Source organism: Setaria italica, chromosome IX, assembly GCF_000263155.2.
Source record: "Setaria italica strain Yugu1 chromosome IX, Setaria_italica_v2.0, whole genome shotgun sequence".
Lineage (NCBI taxonomy): Eukaryota > Viridiplantae > Streptophyta > Magnoliopsida > Poales > Poaceae > Setaria > Setaria italica.
In genome coordinates, this window is record NC_028458.1 from 20,658,141 (window position 1) to 20,678,619 (window position 20,479).

The window sequence follows — 20,479 nt, forward strand, 5'->3', positions numbered from 1 at the left end:
GTCTTCGCTTCTCATCGGGAAATTGGATCAACCTCAGAGCATTTCGGCACCTTCGGGCTATCATCATGAAGGCCTCTCTAGCTTCGGGAGTCCGGGCCTCCGCTTGACGCTCTGCTGGTAAAGCTCTATCTTCGGTCATGTTCGCCTCCCATCCCTGCACACAACTGCTAGTTTCCGGAGGTAGAGTTATTTCTTCAGCATACATTGCGTACCTTTTTCTTTCCTTCGGACTTGAATTTTGTCCCCGACTACTAAGGGAGCTTCTGAATGCCTCTTGGTTTGCCTGAAGCCAGGAAACCTGTAGCGACGTTAAGACTTTTACATGATGTTGAGGCCGTTTAGGATTCGAGCGAGCTTGAGGTTGACCGCTCTTTTGGGCGATCCCCAACACAAACCGAGACCAGAGAACCCCATGCCGATTGGCCCATAGGGTGCCAGGCTGATCGGCCTGGCCTCCTCTACCCTACTTTTTGGCTCTTCTTTTTGATGAGGTTTCCATATCTTGTATCTTCCATATTTTTGCATAAACCTCAACTAGAAACAGATAGATCTTCGTATATTGGGTTGTGTTCAAGGGATAGGTAATAAAATTGAGAAATTTTTTATTCGGGTTTAGGAGTTTAGTAGATCATATGATTGTTCCATCAAAGAACTCTCATTACTGAATATTGATGAGGTTAGCAATCAGAGATGATAACAAGGACACGATTAATTATTTTTTAGGCACTGAATAGGATAAGCAATACTCTCAACCTGGTAGAAAACTTGATGAACCTTATTTTTGCAGAGGTTTTAAATAAGCAATAAAAATTTAAATCACCTCCAACTCAAGCCTTACTCATAGAGCATAATCAAAACCGAAGCACTAGATCATCATAAAGCATGGGTATTGCAAAGACAAATCAATTACTAAACTCCACTACAAAGATTTAAGGTTTAAGACAAGGCTCATTATCAAATGTTGTAAAGGCAAAGTAAAAGACAAGCAAGCAAAGGTCGAAACTAAAAACACTCGCACGATCCTCGAATTTTATTGATGCTTCTTCTCACAAAAACGCTAAAGTAGCAATCTAGGTCTAAATCTTCCCAGAAGCTTAAGAAGACTACTACTTTATCTACTTTTGATTGAAAGAAAAACTCTAATTTAGACTCTCACATGACCTAAATCAACCAAACGGGTTCCAAAAACTCCACACCAATGGCAATCCTCCCCCTCCCCCCCCACGCTTAAAATCTACCACGTCCTCGTCGTAACCGCATAAAGTACAAAGGGAGAAGACGCTCATATATGCACTAGTGACGCTGCCCACATTGGTTACACACGGGGCAGTTGCTGCTTCCTTCTTCATGGGCTCTGTTCTTCCTTATGTTACTGCACATCCCGAAGAGCTTCCTCACGTTCCTCTGCAAGAACTTGAAGTCGTCCTCCTGGTGACATTCGTTCTCTTCCATCTTGTGGTCCAATTCCTGCATGGTTTGCATGATGTGGTCAACGGCGTCGAAGAAGTACTGGATGTTTTTCCTACAACTAGGGCAACACGCAAGGGGATGCTCCTCAGGTTCCGGACCGTCGTCTTTGATCTTCTTCCTTGCCCTTTTCTTGACGGTGGCTGTTCGTCTTCTCTTCCATATCATCCTTGCCTTCTTCTACCCAGCCATAGTACTGGTTGTCATCTCCATGGCCTACAACACCCCACGACCCAGGGCTCCTATCATCCTCCCAATAGCTATTGCCTCCGTAGTCAGCCAGTGTGTACTCGGGCATCTTCTCCAAGTATCTCTTGCACTTGATCCCGAGAAGCCTTGCTAAACACCTTGTAGGAGCGCGACGGCCTCCTCCTTGTTCTTGGGCGCTTCGCCTTTGCTCGAGATGATTATTAGCTTGCGATCCACGAGCTTTCCTGATGGCACCTTGCCTCCAACGCAGATGCGAGCATTATGAGAAGTTCTCGTTAGAGTATTGGGCATCCAATCGCATCTCTTAGCTTCCAGTTGAAGGCGGTCACTAGCGGCCTTCAAAGGAGGGTAGGCCGATCGGTCTAGGGAGCTCAGGCCGATCGGCTTGGCCTCTCCCTTGGCCTCCAGCGCTCCCCTCTTGTCTCCCGAGCTCTTGGCCGCCTCCATTGAACTTTTTCCTGGGTTTGGTAGTTCTGAATTGCTTGTGTAGATGTGAAATTGCTCCTCCAATTGGCCTCCTATTTATACTCTTGAAGGCATGGCCAAGGATCCAAACATTTCTAAAAATTTCTTCACCCTATCCCACAAAAAACTCTTCCATATATCGTCACTAACAAAAATAGGGAAGGGGGAACCGAATCAAAGGCGAAAACCTCCCAGGCCGCTCAGCCTAGGGGCTACTGGGCCAATCACCCTTCTGCCTCTGGTTTTTTATGGCAGTACACATGTCTAAAAATATGCCTAATTTTGTCGAGTCCCACACAAAATTTGAAAGAAAAATAATAGAAAAAAATAAAGTATGTACAAGGTACCTGATTTAATGTCGTCAGGCTCGACGAACTCGTTGTTCCTCCATGATATAGACGTCAACATAATTGATGGGCACAACATCAGGTTCCAAGAATACCTTCAGTCGCTGCCCATTCACAACATGTTGATCTCCTTTGACGTCCATGATCATTACCGCTCTAGTAGGTGACACATAATGAATCACGTATGGTCCATCCCATTTGCTCATCAATTTTCCTTTATCGAGGAGTTTAAACATGGAGTTGAACAATAGTACTTTGTCTTCCTCCTTGAATTCCTTCTTGTGAAGCCGTTTATCAAACCATCTCTTAATTCTCTCCTTTGTAGATGCTTGCACTGTGATCAGCCTTAAGCCTCAATTCTTCCAATTCACTTATTTGAACCACGTATGGTCCATCCCATTTGCTCATCAATTTTCCTTTATCGATGAGTTTTAACCTGGAGTTGAACAATAGTACTTTGTCTCCCTCCTTGAATTACTTCTTGTGAAGCCATTTATCAAACCATCTCTGAATTCTCTCCTTTGTAGATGCTTGCACTGTGATCAGCCTTAAGCCTCAATTCTTCCAATTCACTTATTTGAATCCTTCTTTTTATTCTTGTAGCATCAACATCAAGGTTCGTCTCTTTTATCACCTAGTAAGCTTTATGTTCCAGTTCAACGGGAAGGTGACATATTTTTCCATAGACGAATTGATATGGGGCTATACCTATAGGTGTTTTATGAGCTGTTTTGTATGCCCATAATGCTCCGTCCAGTTTCTTTGACCACTCCTTCCCTCCTTTAATTACTGTCTCCTTCAAGATATCCTTGAGTTGTTTATTTGAAGTTTTCACTTGGCCATTCATTTGAGGATGATAAGATGTAGACATTGTGTGTTCAATCCCCAATTTCAATAAACATTTGCCAAATCCTTTTACTATGAAATGCGATCCTCCATCGCTGATTAAAATCTTGGGCACTCCGTACCTAGGGAATATTATTGTACTGATCATATGAATTGATTCTTGTGTTGATGCCTTCCGACATGGGATAGCTTCTACCCATTTAGACACATAATCAACCATGACCAAGACATGTTCAAATCCATGTGAATTCAAGAATGGTCCTATGAAATCTATACCCCAAATATCAAATAAATATATCTGCAAGTTGTAGTTCAAAAGCATAGAATTTCTTGATAATATTGCCTATTCTCTGGCATTCTGGGCAAGGAGCAACAAACCTTTTCGCATCTTCATGCATCTCTAGCCAATAAAATCCACTTGTCTATAGAATATATAAGCCAACTCCACATCCTTTGTCACATGAAGATCCATCAGAGAATAAAACCCAAGGAACCAGTTCAATCAAGTCTGCCGACTCATCTCGATGTTGTATGATAAAATCAGCCACAGCCTGCGCTTTAACAACTTTAGTCGATTCGTATCGTAAGTTGAATTCTATTACTGCCAGCATATACTTAACCATATCAGCTTTGCATACCACCGTGCACTCGGAGGTCAGCAGATAATGGTGTAATTTCGTGCATGAAAAATACAGGCATAGACACAATTTCTCAACTGGTGGATACCTGGTTTCAGCATCTAAAAGCCTTCTACTTAAATAAAAGACCACTCGTTCCTTCCCATCAACATCTAGAACCAAAACCAATCTGATCACCTACTCATCAGCCGATAAGTATAACTTGAACAGTCGATCTGGTTTAAATATGTCTTGATTTCATCTAGGACAGCTTGTTGCTTCTCTCCCTAAACAAACTCTTGATCAGGCTTTAATTTTAACAATGGCATAAATGGTTCTATACGTGTTGATAAGTTAGAAATGAATCTCGTGATAAAGTTGATCTTCCCAATTAAAGACTGCAACTCTATCTTGTTCGTTGGTGGAACAGTAGTATTAATAGCCTTAATACTCCTTTGACCAACCTCAATTCCTCTCTAATGTACCATGAAACCCAAAAATTGTTCAGCCGATACGCCAAAAGCACATTTGTTTGGATTCATCTTTAAACCATGTTTTCTTGTACATTCCAATGTTTCGCGTAAATCAACCAAATGTTCTTCAGGGATTTGGATTTCACCACCACATCATCAATATAGATCTCCACAATCCTACCGAAAAGGCTATGAAAAATATAATTCATAGCCCGTTGATAAGTCGCACCAGCATTCTTTAAACCAAATGTCATGACGACCCATTCATAAAGTCCAAGAGCTCTAGGACACCAGAATGCAGTTTTGGAATATCTTCTCCTGCCATCAATATATGATTATATCCGGCATTTCCATCCATAAAACTCAAGATTTTATGTCCTGTTTTGGAATATCTTCACTCCAATTTTTTGGCTGTTGTGGCGTTGTAGCTATTGTATTAATCTTATTCAAATGGGACATGCTTTTAGCTAGAGAGCCTATGAGCCTCAAAGACATCATCGGGTATGACATTAGGTGATGATGATGTATGCACTAATGTATTGTATAAGGGTACAGAATTTCCAAGCCCATTAGTACGGCTAGGAGCAGCCGAACTTGGCACAACAGCAAGCAGCACAGGCAGCTCGGACACAACCTCCAGCTCACTGGTCAGACCGGTCTGACCAGTTGCCTGGACCGGTCTAACCGCTCCAGCCATGTTCGGCTTTGGTGGTTGGACCGGCGGCGTTTGACCAGTGAAGAAGTTAGGCGACATGCCATACAATCGATTTTCAAGAATAACCCCTGACGTATCCGACGAGCTAAGATGCACTACCCTACGTGGATCAATTTGAGGAGCACTGCTACTTGTAATATTATTAGAAGATGCAACAGATTTCTCATTTTCTATGTCATCTAGTCGCTCTAAACGCGCAATATAAGAAGCAACAAGTTCATCACTACCCAAACTATGTTGATTAAATTTATTATTAAGCATAGATGGGTTTGGAGTGATTTGCTTACAGTGCCAATTACCTCAACCTTGTTGTCGTTTATCTTGAACGAAGGCATCACAAAATCTTGCACTCTTGTCACCATGCCCTAGCGGTCCTTCCTGAAGCCCATCGAGAACTGCGTCTTGAAGTACTCCTCCGCTGCCAAATACTTCTGGTGCTCTTCTTCACTCAGATCTTCAATGGAGGTCGTGATGATGTTGTCTTTATCGATTTCCGTAGTAGATCCCATCTGGCTAGGGTTTGATAGAACGGTTCTAGAAACCAGATCTTTCTTCCCTAGTGGAGTCACTGAAAATGTGTTGACGCTTTTTCCGGTCAACACCCTGAACGTGATAGATCTCGCAGTCGTCAAAACGCTCCTCGCGTGGCTCCTGCCCTTGACCGGTCAGGGAAGCCGGTCAAACCGGTTTGCATAGGGGCGACGTGAAAACTTAAAATCACCACCCTGGGAGGGACCCCATCAGTATGATGCGCCTAGGCTTGCTCTGAGATCGGCAGGTCACTCAGAACCTCCTCAGCCACCGTGGAGACAAAAGAGGAAAGCAAAGAGGTTGGAAAAGATTAAGGTTTGGAGATAAAAGTAAAGTAAATATTTTGATCAATTGGGTGTTAGCCTCAATCGGTCGCAGCCCTTTATATTCATAGGGTGGGCAGGCCTTGCCCCGCAAGGAAATCCTGTTACAAATCTTAATCTACTAAGACTCCCTACTTCTAATAGGATTACGATTGGAGCGATCAGACCAGTCGAGCTAGCCAGGCCGATGATGGCCCCTGCAGCCCCATGCCTGATATGCACCCTGCCAGTGTGCAGATACAGGTGCTGGCCACACAGCCAAGCCCCGGTTCCATCTGCCCCCACGCCTCACTACAAAAGGCGAGGTCGGCACCGCCGCAAGGCCCGTCCGCTCTCCGGCCGTCGGGTCTACCTTGGGGACGCTGGATCTGCATGACCCCTGCGAGGAGGAGGCACCACCTGATTGCACCTTACCATGTCCCCTTCAGATCCCCACAAGCAGAGGCCGGATCTAGAGGGGTAGAGCAGATACGAGCTCAACACTGTCACGCACGAGTGCTGTCGCTGGATTTGCACAAGCCAGGCAAAGCTTCACATGTGGGAGAAAGGAGGGTAGGAAGAGGAAAGAGGGAGGTTCTGCAGCTGGGACTGGCTTCAGCGCGCGGCCGCCACCGCACCGGGCAGCGGCAGCGGCGGTGCGGCGGCCGGGGATGGCTTGTCGGTGGTGGTGGTTTTTCTGGTGGTGGAGTGGTCGCCCCTCCCTGGGAGCGACGAGGAGGGGTACGCGGAGGGCGATGGCTAAATGTTTTACTTTTTCTTAAAGAATTTTTAGGATTTCATTTTTTCTAAGGTGTCCACCGATTGTTCTCAGCTAATATTTTTTCTGCTGAACTAGCCCGTGCAAGATAAACCATAGGCTCTGAAAACTTTACATGTTCAACAAGATAAAGCTTATATTATTCCTTTCAGGGTACACACGGTTACAAACACTGACCATACTATGTTTATTGCATAAAACTCATGACAGTAAATGTAAGTTAGTTTGCCAGATAGACATGCGCAGCCAGACGTGGTTCAGCTTGCAAGAGTAGGGGTTCAGCCAGTGAGAGGCTAGTGCGCGACTCCTGCAGAGCTATTTCGTCGACGCCAGGCGGCTTCGTCCAAGTGAATCCATGCAAAAGCCTTGCGAACAACATCATCGTGACAGAGGTACCGAGCGGCACCGCAGGGCAACCCCTCCTCCCGGTGCTGAAGGAGACGAACCGCAGGTCCGGCTCGCCGAGACCTACCATCCCATCACCTACTAGGAGATGGCGCTCAGGGCGAAACTCCAGTGGCTCAGGCCAGACGGTGGGCTTGTGCCCGAGTCCGATTCGGCTGAGGATGACATGGCTGCCCTTTGGGACCGTGTACCCTCCAATGGTGGTATCCTCCATGGCGACACGGGGCGCGGTGAAGGCGTGGAACGGGTGGATACGGAAGGCCTCTCGGATGCATGATTTGAGGTAGTTCAGCTTACAGATATCAGATTCCTGGACTAACCTCTCGCGTCCGACGACTGCGTCGAGCTCGTCGATTGCCTTCTGCATGACGTCTGGCTTGTTCAGCATCTCGGCCAGCGCCCACTCAGCTGCATTTGACGGGCTATCCACTGTCGCGAACATTATTTCCTATCATGTAAAAAAAAGATCATTTAGTTGCCGTTTCAAGATGAAAAACAGAACTAACTTCAAATTATTACAGGGACAGTTTTTTGGTAGTTTCAATCGGCAGGTTAATTAAACTGTATCAATACTTTCGTAGGTAAGGATTGAACATGTATCTCACCACTATTTGTGCTTTGATCTCTTCAAACGTCAGCAATGGGTGTCCGGCTGCATCCTCAAGGGAGACCAGGACGTCGAGGAAGTCCGCGGCCTCCCTCTTCTCGACAGCTTCCCGACGATCAGCCCATTCACGCATCCGTTCCTCTATGATGGGATCATGCAACCGATCGAACGTGCTCACGACACCCTTGGCGACCTTCTCATGGCCGTCCAAGTCAAGGCCGACCAAGGCCGGGAAGTAGTCCGACACGCAGAAGCCGTAGACGTAGTTCACAAGTGTGAAGAGTGCATCGACGTGCTCCACCTCGTCGTCCCCGGGGCCGGCAACCGCCATGGCCGGTTCCGCCTCGCCGAAGTAGCGCTTGCCGAAGACAAGCCTCCGGACGAGGTTGCCGCAGAAGTGCTGCCCTACATGGCGTATATTGATGGTGTTGTCCTGCGTCATCTTGATCTGATCGCTGACATACCTGATGAGGTGGTCAGCCTCGTCGACGCGCTGGGCGTGCAGCCGGCGATCCAAGGCCGGGGAGAGGATTTCGGAGGTGACGATCCGCCTCATCTTCCTCCACTGCTGCTCGAACGTTGTGAGGCTAGCGGACTTGTACCCGTAGCTGAACGCGCTGGAGACGAACGTCGACGGCCGGGACATGAACGCCGCCTCCTTCACGCGGAGGACCTCCCGGGCCATCTCCGGGCACGCCACGGCGACCACGTGGACGGAGCCGAGGCGGAGGCAGAGGATGTCGGTGCCCATGCGGCTGAGCAAGCCATTGATCCACCGGGACACGGACGGCTTGTTCCAGATCAACTGGTGCATGTTACCAATGAGGGGCAAAGTGGCTGGTCCTGGGGGCAGCCTTGGCCTCTTGGACGCTGCACTCCGGCGATGGAATTGGAACAGGACGAGCACTACGGTAGCCGTTGCCACTAGTACTGCAAAAGGCGTGTCTGGAGAAGACATTTTTTTGGGCTCGTAGTACTTGTGCTGGGACGGACAGGGATGATGTTTCTTGGGAGCTGCTCTTGAAGTATAGCGCTTATCGGTGAGCGTGCTACTTATAACACGGGGACTTTGAAAGATGATCCATGTCTTTAGAGTCACGAATCATTCTCTGTTCAACTGGATCAATACTGCATTGTTAATTAAGGTAGTAGTACTAAACTAACATAGAAATGGAGTATCTCATTACCTCACTCATTATATTTCGTGAAAGGGTAATGCTACACGGAACATATGTCTGGAATCTTAAAAAAAAAATCAACTCTCAAAATATATTGCAATAGTTTTTTTACACATATGTTGCAATAATTAAGTATCGATGTTGCAACTATTATTTCTACATGTTTCACAGTAATGTTACATGAAACATAGTGTTTATGTTGCGGCGAGAATTTTCTATCCTAGAGTCGGATGACGTAGTCATTTTTATACATTATTCTCATGTTGCAAATAGTGATCGTTAATATTGCACTAGGTAATTTTCAATATTTCATTGGAGCTTTTGATAAAAAATTTTCCATCGAACATCTGAGTGTCAGTAAATCGTGTTCCTCGCAAATCACTTCTGCATAGGAACGCGCAAGCAGCCACGATGAGCAAACGCCATGTAATAGCATCACTTATAAACTACAATAGGATGATTCACACCATGGAGAATTGAGCTGGCACACCATGGCGAATTCACACCATGATTCACACCATGGATGATTCACACCGCGTGTAGCATAAAAGAACTCTGGCTGCGTGCCATGCACCAGGTCAACTTGATTCAGGTTTTTCGCTGGCCCAACAGAACTTGCGCGTTGGACGAATTATATAGACAAGCCAAGTGGTCCATCGCATTAACTGGGCCGGCATTCAGGGGTCGCACGTCACACCCAGTTACTCGCCGCACCTTCTTATCAAAAAAAAAAAGACGCCAAATTTTTAACTTTTTCCACTACTTTCTCTTGTTAAAATATAGCTATAATATATAATAAGTGTGATATTATGTTTTAGAATCAAATAATTTGAAAAAAAAAATGGTAGTTAAAATTTAGAAGTTTGATTGAATTACTACTTCCTACTTTACCACCCGCCTTATTCGGACTCTCACAAGTCAGTATCCTCAGGGCCTGTTTAGATTCACCAGTTAAATTTTAGCTAGCTAAACTTTAGCTGGATCTTGTTAAACTTTAGCTGGATCTTGTTTGGATCCATAACAGCTAAATTTCCGAGGAAGATTCCTTTAGCTAGTTGAACCTAACTCAACTCAGAAACTGGTGAAAAATAAGATTGTTGACTTCCCTTCCACCTTCCTCGAAAAAAGTTTCTAAAGTGGGAGGGAGGGTAGAATAGACACACTTAGCTAGTGGCTCCAAACACCCCTAGTTCTAAAATTTAGCTAGATAAATTTTAGTTGGGTGGATCCAATCAGGATCTCGTAATAAAAATGTTCTAGGGTAGATCGAGAAATATTCCCATCCAAATAAAAACAATAGCAACCATGAATAAATGTTCCAAACATAGAATATAATTAGAAATAAGAATGAAAAATTAAAGCAAAACCGTTTGAATAGTGGTGGTATTCACAGTTAATACAACAATATAAGAGTTTATATACTTTGACTTTTGAAAATAATAAACAATTCATGCATACTATTTTGAGAATCCAAACATCATATTTCATCGTTGAATCATATGATTGAGCTATACGAGGAATTAAAGAAGAAAATCGAAAAAGAAAATTATAAAAATAAAAAGTATGTACCTAATACTTCGTGGGCCAGTTTGGGCTGTCCGATCTCAGCATCATGGAGAATTGAGCTGGCACACCATGGAGAATTCACACCATGATTCACACCATGGATTATTCACACCGCGTGTAGCATAAAAGAACTCTGGCTGCGTGCCATGCACCAGGTCAACTTGATTCAGGTTTTTCGCTGGCCCAACAGAACTTGCGCGTTGGACGAATTATATAGACGAGCCAAGTGGTCCATCGCATTAACTGGGCCGGCATTCAGGGGTCGCACGTCACACCCAGTTACTCGCCGCACCTTCTTATCAAAAAAAAAAGACGCCAAATTTTTAACTTTTTCCACTACTTTCTCTTGTTAAAATATAGCTATAATATATAATAAGTGTGATATTATGTTTTAGAATCAAATAATTTGAAAAAAAAAATGGTAGTTAAAATTTAGAAGTTTGATTGAATTACTACTTCCTACTTTACCACCCGCCTTATTCGGACTCTCGCAAGTCAGTATCCTCAGGGCCTGTTTAGATTCACCAGTTAAATTTTAGCTAGCTAAACTTTAGCTGGATCTTGTTAAACTTTAGCTGGATCTTGTTTGGATCCATAACAGCTAAATTTCCGAGGAAGATTCCTTTAGCTAGTTGAACCTAACTCAACTCAGAAACTGGTGAAAAATAAGATTGTTGACTTCCCTTCCACCTTCCTCGAAAAAAGTTTCTAAAGTGGGAGGGAGGGTAGAATAGACACACTTAGCTAGTGGCTCCAAACACCCCTAGTTCTAAAATTTAGCTAGATAAATTTTAGTTGGGTGGATCCAATCAGGATCTCGTAATAAAAATGTTCTAGGGTAGATCGAGAAATATTCCCATCCAAATAAAAACAATAGCAACCATGAATAAATGTTCCAAACATAGAATATAATTAGAAATAAGAATGAAAAATTAAAGCAAAACCGTTTGAATAGTGGTGGTATTCACAGTTAATACAACAATATAAGAGTTTATATACTTTGACTTTTGAAAATAATAAACAATTCATGCATACTATTTTGAGAATCCAAACATCATATTTCATCGTTGAATCATATGATTGAGCTATACGAGGAATTAAAGAAGAAAATCGAAAAAGAAAATTATAAAAATAAAAAGTATCTACCTAATACTTCGTGGGCCAGTTTGGGCTGTCCGATCTCAGCATCATGGAGAATTGAGCTGGCACACCATGGAGAATTCACACCATGATTCACACCATGGATTATTCACACCGCGTGTAGCATAAGAGAACTCTGGCTGCGTGCCATGCACCAGGTCAACTTGATTCAGGTTTTTCGCTGGCCCAACAGAACTTGCGCGTTGGACGAATTATATAGACGAGCCAAGTGGTCCATCGCATTAACTGGGCCGGCATTCAGGGGTCGCACGTCACACCCAGTTACTCGCCGCACCTTCTTATCAAAAAAAAAAGACGCCAAATTTTTAACTTTTTCCACTACTTTCTCTTGTTAAAATATAGCTATAATATATAATAAGTGTGATATTATGTTTTAGAATCAAATAATTTGAAAAAAAAAATGGTAGTTAAAATTTAGAAGTTTGATTGAATTACTACTTCCTACTTTACCACCCGCCTTATTCGGACTCTCGCAAGTCAGTATCCTCAGGGCCTGTTTAGATTCACCAGTTAAATTTTAGCTAGCTAAACTTTAGCTGGATCTTGTTAAACTTTAGCTGGATCTTGTTTGGATCCATAACAGCTAAATTTCCGAGGAAGATTCCTTTAGCTAGTTGAACCTAACTCAACTCAGAAACTGGTGAAAAATAAGATTGTTGACTTCCCTTCCACCTTCCTCGAAAAAAGTTTCTAAAGTGGGAGGGAGGGTAGAATAGACACACTTAGCTAGTGGCTCCAAACACCCCTAGTTCTAAAATTTAGCTAGATAAATTTTAGTTGGGTGGATCCAATCAGGATCTCGTAATAAAAATGTTCTAGGGTAGATCGAGAAATATTCCCATCCAAATAAAAACAATAGCAACCATGAATAAATGTTCCAAACATAGAATATAATTAGAAATAAGAATGAAAAATTAAAGCAAAACCGTTTGAATAGTGGTGGTATTCACAGTTAATACAACAATATAAGAGTTTATATACTTTGACTTTTGAAAATAATAAACAATTCATGCATACTATTTTGAGAATCCAAACATCATATTTCATCGTTGAATCATATGATTGAGCTATACGAGGAATTAAAGAAGAAAATCGAAAAAGAAAATTATAAAAATAAAAAGTATCTACCTAATACTTCGTGGGCCAGTTTGGGCTGTCCGATCTCAGCATCATTTCCAGGTGAGTCTACTACGACTGCACCACGTACGTGCGTGTTGCCTGCTTCCTTGCGTGCCAAGAAGCCTCTCCGGATTCTGATCGGCGCGCAGGAGTCAAGTCATGGACAGACAGCCGCTACTGTTTATTGTTCAGCCAGCTCTTTTTTTTACTTCTCTCTGTTTTTACTGTTCAAACAGTAAAAAAAAGCTGGCTGCATCTTATTTGAAGCCCAGCCGAACACCCGCCGTCGGGATACACAGAGCTGCAGCGCGGCACCTCAGGCGCAATCTGAGTCCATGGCAGAGACGGCGGCGGCGGCGGTGCTGCTGCCGCTGGCGGGTCGGCGGAACGTGCTGGTGACGAGCGCGCTGCCGTACGTGAACAACGTGCCGCACCTGGGCAACCTGGTCGGCTGCGTGCTCAGCGCCGACGCGTACGCGCGCTACTGCCGCCTCCGGGGCCACAACGTGCTCTTCGTCTGCGGCACCGACGAGTACGGCACCGCCACCGAGGCCAGGGCGCTCCAGGAGGGGTGCTCGCCGCGGGAGGTCTGCGACCGCTTCCACGCCCTCCACCGGGAGGTGTACCGGTGGTTCGGCATCCGCTTCGACCACTTCGGCCGCACCTCGTCGCAGCAGCAGACGGAGATCTGCCAGGGCGTATTCCGGAGGCTACTGGACAACGGCTGGCTCTCGGAGAAGACGATCCAGCAGCTCTACTGCGGCTCGTGCGAGAGGTTCCTGGCGGACAGGCTCGTCGAGGGCTCCTGCCCCGTGGAGGGGTGCGGCCATGACTCCGCGCGCGGCGACCAGTGCGAAAGATGTGGGGAGTTGCTCAACTCGATCGAGTTGATCGATCCCAAGTGCAAGGTACGCGCGGTGTTTGGCAACTGCTAACCTTGGGGGTTTTTTTTCCTTTTCTTGTGCTGAACTCTGAACGCTCTTCAGGTTTGCGGGAGCGCGCCATGCGTCCGCGACACGGATCACCTGTTCCTGGAGCTCCCCCTGTTGAAGGAGAAGCTGGAGGGGTACATTGACGGGGCCTCTGGAGATGGGTCTTGGAGCCACAACGCCGTCCATGTGACGAACGCTTGGCTCAAGCCTCGGTGCATCACCAGGGACCTCAAATGGGGCGTCCCTGTGCCACACGACAAATACAAAGACAAGGTCAGTCATCTCTCTTTCCATGCAGCGAATTTTGAATTTAAGGTCCTGTTGAATGATCAAAAGACTGTTCCAAAATTTAGGTGTTCTACGTGTGGTTTGACGCTCCAATCGGGTACATCTCCATAACAGCATGCTACACGCCTGAATGGGAGAAGTGGTGGAAGAACCCTGAGAATGTTGAATTATACCAGTTCATGGGCAAAGACAATGTTCCGTTCCACACGGTAAGATACTTTTGGCAACTTGCAGTAGAACCTGATTCAAAGCTTCCCAATGCTAGATGTGCAAGTGCAAGAGGAGCAGCAACAACAACAATATAATCTTTCGGTCTGAAGTAAATTGGGGTAGGTTAGAGAAACCCAACAAGAATTACAAATTAGGGTTCAAGTACATGAATAGCTGTTTTTCAAGCACTCCTATCTAGACTAAATCTTTGGGTATGTCCTATTCCTTCAAATCTCCTTTTATTGCCTCTATCAATTTTGGTCTTCCTCTGCCTCTCTTCACATTACTGTCACGCCTTAAAGTTCCACTACGCACAAGTGCCTCCAGAGATCTTTGTTGGACATGTCCAAACCATTTCAGTCAGTGTTGGATAAGCTTTTCTTCATTGGTGTTATCCCTAACCTATCATGTATATCCTCATTTCGGACTCGATCCCTTCTCATATGACCACAAATCCAACACAACATATGTATTTTCACAACACTTATTTGTGTCGTCTTTTTGTAGGCCAACATTCTGCAACATACAGTATTGCAGGTCTAATCACCGTCCTATAAAACTTGCCTTTTAGCTTCAATGGTACCCTCTTGTCATATAAAATTTATGATGCTTGGCACCACTTCATCCACCCCGGTTTGATTCTATGACTAACATCCTCATCAATATCCCCATCTCATTATAGCATTGATCCTAAATATCGAAATGTATCCTTCCTGAGCACTACTTGGCCTTCCAAACTGACATCTCCCTCATCATGTGTAGTAGTGCCAAATCACATCTCATATATTCAGTTTTAATTCTGCTGAGTCTAAAACCTTTTGACTCTAGGGTCTCCCGCCACAATTTCAGTTTCCTATTTACTCTTGCTCGACTTTCATCAACTAGCACTATATCATCCCGCGAAGAGTATACACCACGGATATCCCTTTGAATGTCCCTTGTTACCTCATCCATCACCAAGGCAAATAGATAAGAGCTCAAAGCAGACCCTTGATGCAGTCCTATTCTAATCAAAAAGTCATATGTGTCGCCATCACTTGTTCGAACTCTAGTTACAATATTGTTGTACATATCCTTAATAAGTCCAACGTACTTCATTGGCACTTTATGTTTTTGTCCAAAACCCACCACATAACATTCCTAGGTATTTTGTCATACGCCTTCTCCAAGTCAATGAAAACTGGACCGACGTGCTTTTATTTGTGACTTTAATTTTTTCTTCGGGCTACCTAGCGCTCGGACGTCCGGCGGGAGCAACTTCCATCGAACGCATGCATCACCATCTCTTTTAAATCTGATGGCTACAGTAGCACCATAATAAAATATCACTAATTATTGGACGCTCTGTTGCAACATCAAAATAAAACAGCTGCAACATCGAATATCTATAGCTGCAACATGAAAAAGATGCGAAAAAATAGCTCAATGTAAACATAATATTTGTGAGGGAAAATTCCCACCACAACATCGAACACATGTTTGCAACATTTCCAAACAAATCATCATATATTGAGTTGAGCTTGTTTGCAACATTTCCAAACAAATCATTATATATTGAGTTGAGCTTAAACTCGTACGGGAACAAATATTGCAACATGAAAAATCGACGGATGAAACATCAAAAGCCAACTATTGCAACATTGATACATCTCAGAAAATCAACCGTGCAACATCACAAAATGCATTCATTTGCAACACCCGCGCACATCTATAGCACGTGCAACATCCAAAAATCCCTGCTGCAACACTACGAGGTATCTATTGCAACATGACCGTCACTTATCTTTAGATTAAAAAATCTTCAGAATGTTCTGCCTCTCGCCGCACCTCCACCTCCATCTCCACCACCACTCCCTTGCCGGAGGGCCGCCGCCCATGCTCTTGCGCCAGTTACCGACACCGCTAGGGCCGGAGCTGCCCGAGGCCGCACCGCTAGCCTGTGACTGATGCGGTCCAGAGAGGGCTGCCGCACGGCGGTGGAAGGTAGCCGGGGGAGGCGCCGCCGCACGCCGAGAGAAGGCGGACAGGGGTGGCGCCGCGGCCACGGCTTGCCCGATCACGCTGGACCCCGCTCCCGCCGCTGTTTGCCCGGCCACAACTCGCACTGCTCCGGCCTGCCAGTCCGCCGGTTGCTGCTGGTTTGTTGGATTCGTTAGGGAGAGAGTCGACGCGCACGTGTGAGAGAGAGGAACGTGTGGGTGTGGCGTAGAAGATATATTAGTTGACTTTTTTCTAAGCTGGAAACGATGGACACGCGTCTTTCCAGAGCCAGCGAGGCATCCGATTTTTTGCTCGGAGCCCGGACGCCCGTGTCTGAGCATTTCCGTTTTTTCTTTTCACAAAATCTTACTTTATACATATAATGATTCAGGTCATGTTCCCCGCCACGCTACTTGGAACTGGCGAAAATTGGACTTTACTGAAGGCAATTAGTGTGACTGAATATCTGACCTACGAATCTGGTATATCCACTTGTTTGACTGTTTCTCCATTGTTCTAGAATAGTTCCGCCTAAAACTTACATGCTAAATTTCCTAAGTTATATTGCACATACAGGAAAGTTTTCCAAAGCTAAGGGCATTGGAGTCTTTGGCAATGATACAAAAGACACAAACATTCCTCCTGAAGTTTGGCGATACTACTTGCTTACCAACCGTCCTGAGGTTAGATTGCAGAGTACTCAAATAGACCTTGAAGTCTTTATGCAGGTATACATAACTAAGGTATCTCTGTTAAATTACTTCACTTAATTTCTTCCTGGATATGCAGGAGAGTCAGTTTTGGAAGCTTTACAAACAAGATCCACCTGGTTGCGCAACTGTGATGAAGACTTCCGTTGGCCTTGTGTACCTCCTGGCCTGTTTGCTGGAACCTTTCATGCCGTCCTTCTCAAAAGAGGTTTGTCCCTGATTTGACGTGCAATGATGCAACTAACTGCATTAGGGAATATATTCTCCATTTGAATCTAAAGCATCATTAATATCTTATTTAGGTCCTCCAACAGCTCAATCTATGTCCAGACGAGCATCTGTCATTTTGTGATGAAAAAGGAGATAGAGACAAAGCAAAAAGGCCATGGGATCTCATACCATCAGGCCACAGGATAGGGAAACCTGCACCTTTATTCAAAGGATTGGTAATACTCTTGCGCAGTTTTGGATGCTCTTTGTTTGTGCCACTACCTTCATTTCATTGACATCATACACTATGTGCAGGATGACAACACAGTGAAGGGCTTCAAGGAAAAATTTGCAGGCAGTCAAACTGAAAGAAGATTGAGGGCTGAAGTTGCTGCACAATAGGAAGACACAAAACTATCTAGCTACTATCATATGTGCTTCAACCTCATATTCCATCACCACCCTGCTAAAAATATATATATTCTTGCATTTTTGCTGAGTGCCTGTACCAAGTTAGAGCAATGTAAGTTGGAGGGATGAATTAGAAATTTAGAATGTAGGAGTAAATATTGTACATGTTGATAATGATGCATTTAGGAAATGTACATAATTTGGGCTTCAAGTAGAAACTTGGGTATTTGACTGGAATAGTAAGTCATTGTAAAAAACAAAACTAATCTATACTTTCATGGTGCCGACTGCACGTATCTGAACTGCCTGGAAGGAAACAGCCCAAATGGGTCCTTCATAATCCTTGACGCGCCTTGTCTGGGACAACACCTTAAACGCTGCTGAAGATAATTTAATTCTCTAAACAACAAGAATGTTGGGACCGTGGCCAACTGTGTTACCACGATACGTCAGGGAGCGGGCGTATCCCGTATCCGATACCGATACATCACGGATACATCAGAGATACGTCGAGACGCTCGCTCATCATTTTCTCTGACAGATCAGCGCCTCCTAGCTCTTCTTGGTCTCCCCTCTTGCAGCCTCCTAACTCAGCATCACGCTCTAGTCCATTCCTGTCGCTTGCCCATCACCCAGCTGCCTAGTACAACTTCCTATCCCTTCCGCTCTCTACACCCTACCTTTGTTCTGCCTGCTCTATGCTCTTGCTTGGTAGCTAGTGCTCTTCTCTAATGCTGCGTGCTTGTGCTCTTGTGAAAAACGATATAATCACAAGCTTATTTATTGTCTCTGCTATTACAAGTATTATATTAATTGTTTTTCAAAAATAGTAAAACATATCCACGTATCGGTTTTTTTTGAAAAATGGCATATCCCTGTATCCGTATTGGTATATGTATCCGTATCCGTGACGCATAGGTGGCCAAGTCCATGCCAAGCCATACCGGCAGGCGAGGTGCTGATTCCATTTTCTATGCAGAGAGAACCTATATGGAGAGGAATCAAGAACAGCAGACTTTTTCTATGCAGACTCTTGTGATGTAGTTTGGCAACTTGGCACTCTCCAATTGTGTCAAAGATAAGCTTGTTTGTTCCGTGTTAACTATTCATGTACTGGTAAACAACAAATGCATTTTGTGTTATATTAAAAATGAAAAAAAGTGGTGAAAATATTTTGTTTTTCTCGATGCGAGGATCTCCCCCATTTCCATTGCCCATAACGGAAATACTGTAAGTTTGCGTACAAGAAAAGAAAAACAAACTGGAAGGACACCAACCTAGGGGAAACTCCTAAACCTGATTCAAGCCTAGAAGCCATGCAGGGTCTGCATGCGAAGTTGGGCCTTTTTTTCCCTTCAATCCTCCTCCTGGTAATGTTCAGATTCCACCATGGGCAGAGCCGTCATCAGTGATCCCGGTTGATTCGCCAAGATGCAGCAGGCCACATTCATCATCACCTTCACGCCTTCAAGCAGCTTGCTCTGGAGCTCATTGCTCTAAAGGCCTGCCTAGTAATTCATGAATGAGCATGCATAGCAAATAATTTCAACTGGATGTTTGGTGAGCTTTTTCTCAAACAAGCTCTATTTCTTGTTTTCCAGACTGCCCAGCAGATCATCGCCACCCCAAAGGTGTATATTTCACCACCATTTGGAAGCCATTTTGCAATCCAGGTCCAGTATTATCTCATATTGGTTGGCACATCAGTAGCCCCAAAGCACATTCCCACCACACCTCATACAACCTTAGCTACTGGGCATTGAAAAAAAAGATGTGAGGCTGTTTCAGTCTGTTCACAAAAAAACATGTTGGGTCACCCACCCACTTCCTCCTGACCATGTTGTCTTTTATCAGGATAGAGTTATTTTCTAGTAACCAGAGAAAAATCTTTATTTTGTATGGAATTTTACTTATCCAGATTCTAGTAAAACTATCCCCCACTATCATTTCTGGTCAGATAGTCATGTACCGATTTGACAGTGAAATTACCCCCCACCCCATTTCCAGGATATGACATCTTGTTCATCGACAAGGGTCCTACTCATAGCTGATTGTTGGATTCCCACCCACTGATCATAAAGGAAGAATGGTAACCATATCCTGAAGTTCAGAGTTCCATTCTTTTCAACGAAAGCTGCAACACTAATCTTTTTATTCCCACATAATTCATATAGCACAGGGTACTTACAACAAAGAGGCTTGTTGAGTAACCAGAAATCCTCCCAGAAGATAGTATTCTCGCCATTCTTAGTCGTCACCACTCTCCCTATATGTCTCACTTTTAGTAGGTCCCCCCAGATGGGAGAATCATCAAATTTATGCTTAACAGTGCTTACCAAATCATTGTTGAGGTATTTGGATTTAACTATTTCCTGCCAAATGCCTGTTTCATTTTCCAGCCTCCACCACCACTTGCACAGCAAACTGATATTCACTGTCCTGATGTCTTTAATGCCAAGGCCTTCTTTCTTTTTTGATTTGAAAATTATCTCCCACTTCACCAAATGGTATTTTCTCTTCTGGCTACCCCCTTGCCAAAAGAAGGTTCTTCGCTTGCCGAGGGAGGCAGTAGTTGTTTTGGGCAAAAGGTATAGTGATATGTGATAGATGAAGGTACTGGATAAACTAGAGTTAATAAGTGCGGTCCTACCAGCAATCGATATAGTCCCCCCCCCCCCCTCCCTCCCTTCCAAACATCTAACTTTTTCCTATTTCTCTCCTCCAGGGGTGTCCAGTCACAGACATGAAGTCTGCTGGGGCTGACTGGCATTCCTAGGTATCGAATAGGGAATTGTCCAATTTGACAGTTGAACTGATCAGCAAAAGTTTTGCAGATACCAGCATCTCCATTCACTAGGACTATCAAAGTATGATGAGCTATTTCTAGATGCAAAAGTTTAATGCAATTATGCTGCTTATCAGCATCTCCATACTTGACGAGCAAATATATT

The 20,479-nt window shown here is 44.3% G+C and overlaps 2 protein-coding genes across 6 annotated transcripts; one reads left to right on the forward strand and one right to left on the reverse strand.

Annotated features, from left to right (window-relative positions):
• Nucleotides 1-6,860: 6,860 nt before the first annotated feature.
• Nucleotides 6,861-12,858, reverse strand: LOC101761087 (tyrosine N-monooxygenase). 5 transcript variants are annotated; one of them, XM_004983070.3, is made up of 5 exons: nucleotides 12,797-12,858; nucleotides 11,654-11,942; nucleotides 10,511-10,802; nucleotides 7,762-9,655; nucleotides 6,861-7,604 (listed from the first exon to the last, which is right to left on the reverse strand). In XM_004983070.3, the coding sequence occupies exons 4-5, from the start codon at nucleotides 8,719-8,721 to the stop codon at nucleotides 6,972-6,974; spliced, it is 1,593 nt and encodes a 530-aa protein (XP_004983127.1). In that variant the 5' UTR covers nucleotides 8,722-9,655; nucleotides 10,511-10,802; nucleotides 11,654-11,942; nucleotides 12,797-12,858; the 3' UTR covers nucleotides 6,861-6,971. The 5 variants fall into 5 exon arrangements, with proteins under 5 accessions (XP_004983127.1, XP_004983129.1, XP_022678634.1 ...); XM_004983072.2 differs by having other exon boundaries at nucleotides 10,511-10,799; nucleotides 11,654-11,945; nucleotides 12,797-12,855; XM_022822899.1 differs by having other exon boundaries at nucleotides 7,762-8,880; nucleotides 11,654-11,945; nucleotides 12,797-12,855.
• Nucleotides 12,859-13,122: 264 nt separating this feature from the next.
• Nucleotides 13,123-20,172, forward strand: LOC101786857 (probable methionine--tRNA ligase). Its single transcript, XM_004986535.3, has 8 exons — nucleotides 13,123-13,695; nucleotides 13,774-13,992; nucleotides 14,073-14,216; nucleotides 16,589-16,679; nucleotides 16,774-16,880; nucleotides 16,987-17,115; nucleotides 17,210-17,353; nucleotides 17,433-20,172. The coding sequence occupies exons 1-8, from the start codon at nucleotides 13,123-13,125 to the stop codon at nucleotides 17,517-17,519; spliced, it is 1,494 nt and encodes a 497-aa protein (XP_004986592.1). The 3' UTR covers nucleotides 17,520-20,172.
• Nucleotides 20,173-20,479: the final 307 nt, after the last annotated feature.

Bases quoted from the DNA above. Each gene is read 5' to 3' on its own strand.
- LOC101761087 (XM_004983070.3), bottom strand. From the start codon at position 8,721: ATGTCTTCTCCAGACACGCCTTTTGCAGTACTAGTGGCAACGGCTACC. The intron at 7,605-7,761 runs GTGAGATACATG...TTTACATGATAG, and splicing joins AGATCAAAGCACAAATAGTG to GAAATAATGTTCGCGACAGT.
- LOC101786857 (XM_004986535.3), top strand. From the start codon at position 13,123: ATGGCAGAGACGGCGGCGGCGGCGGTGCTGCTGCCGCTGGCGGGTCGG. The intron at 16,680-16,773 runs GTATATCCACTT...TTGCACATACAG, and splicing joins ATATCTGACCTACGAATCTG to GAAAGTTTTCCAAAGCTAAG. The intron at 17,116-17,209 runs GTTTGTCCCTGA...TATCTTATTTAG, and splicing joins TGCCGTCCTTCTCAAAAGAG to GTCCTCCAACAGCTCAATCT.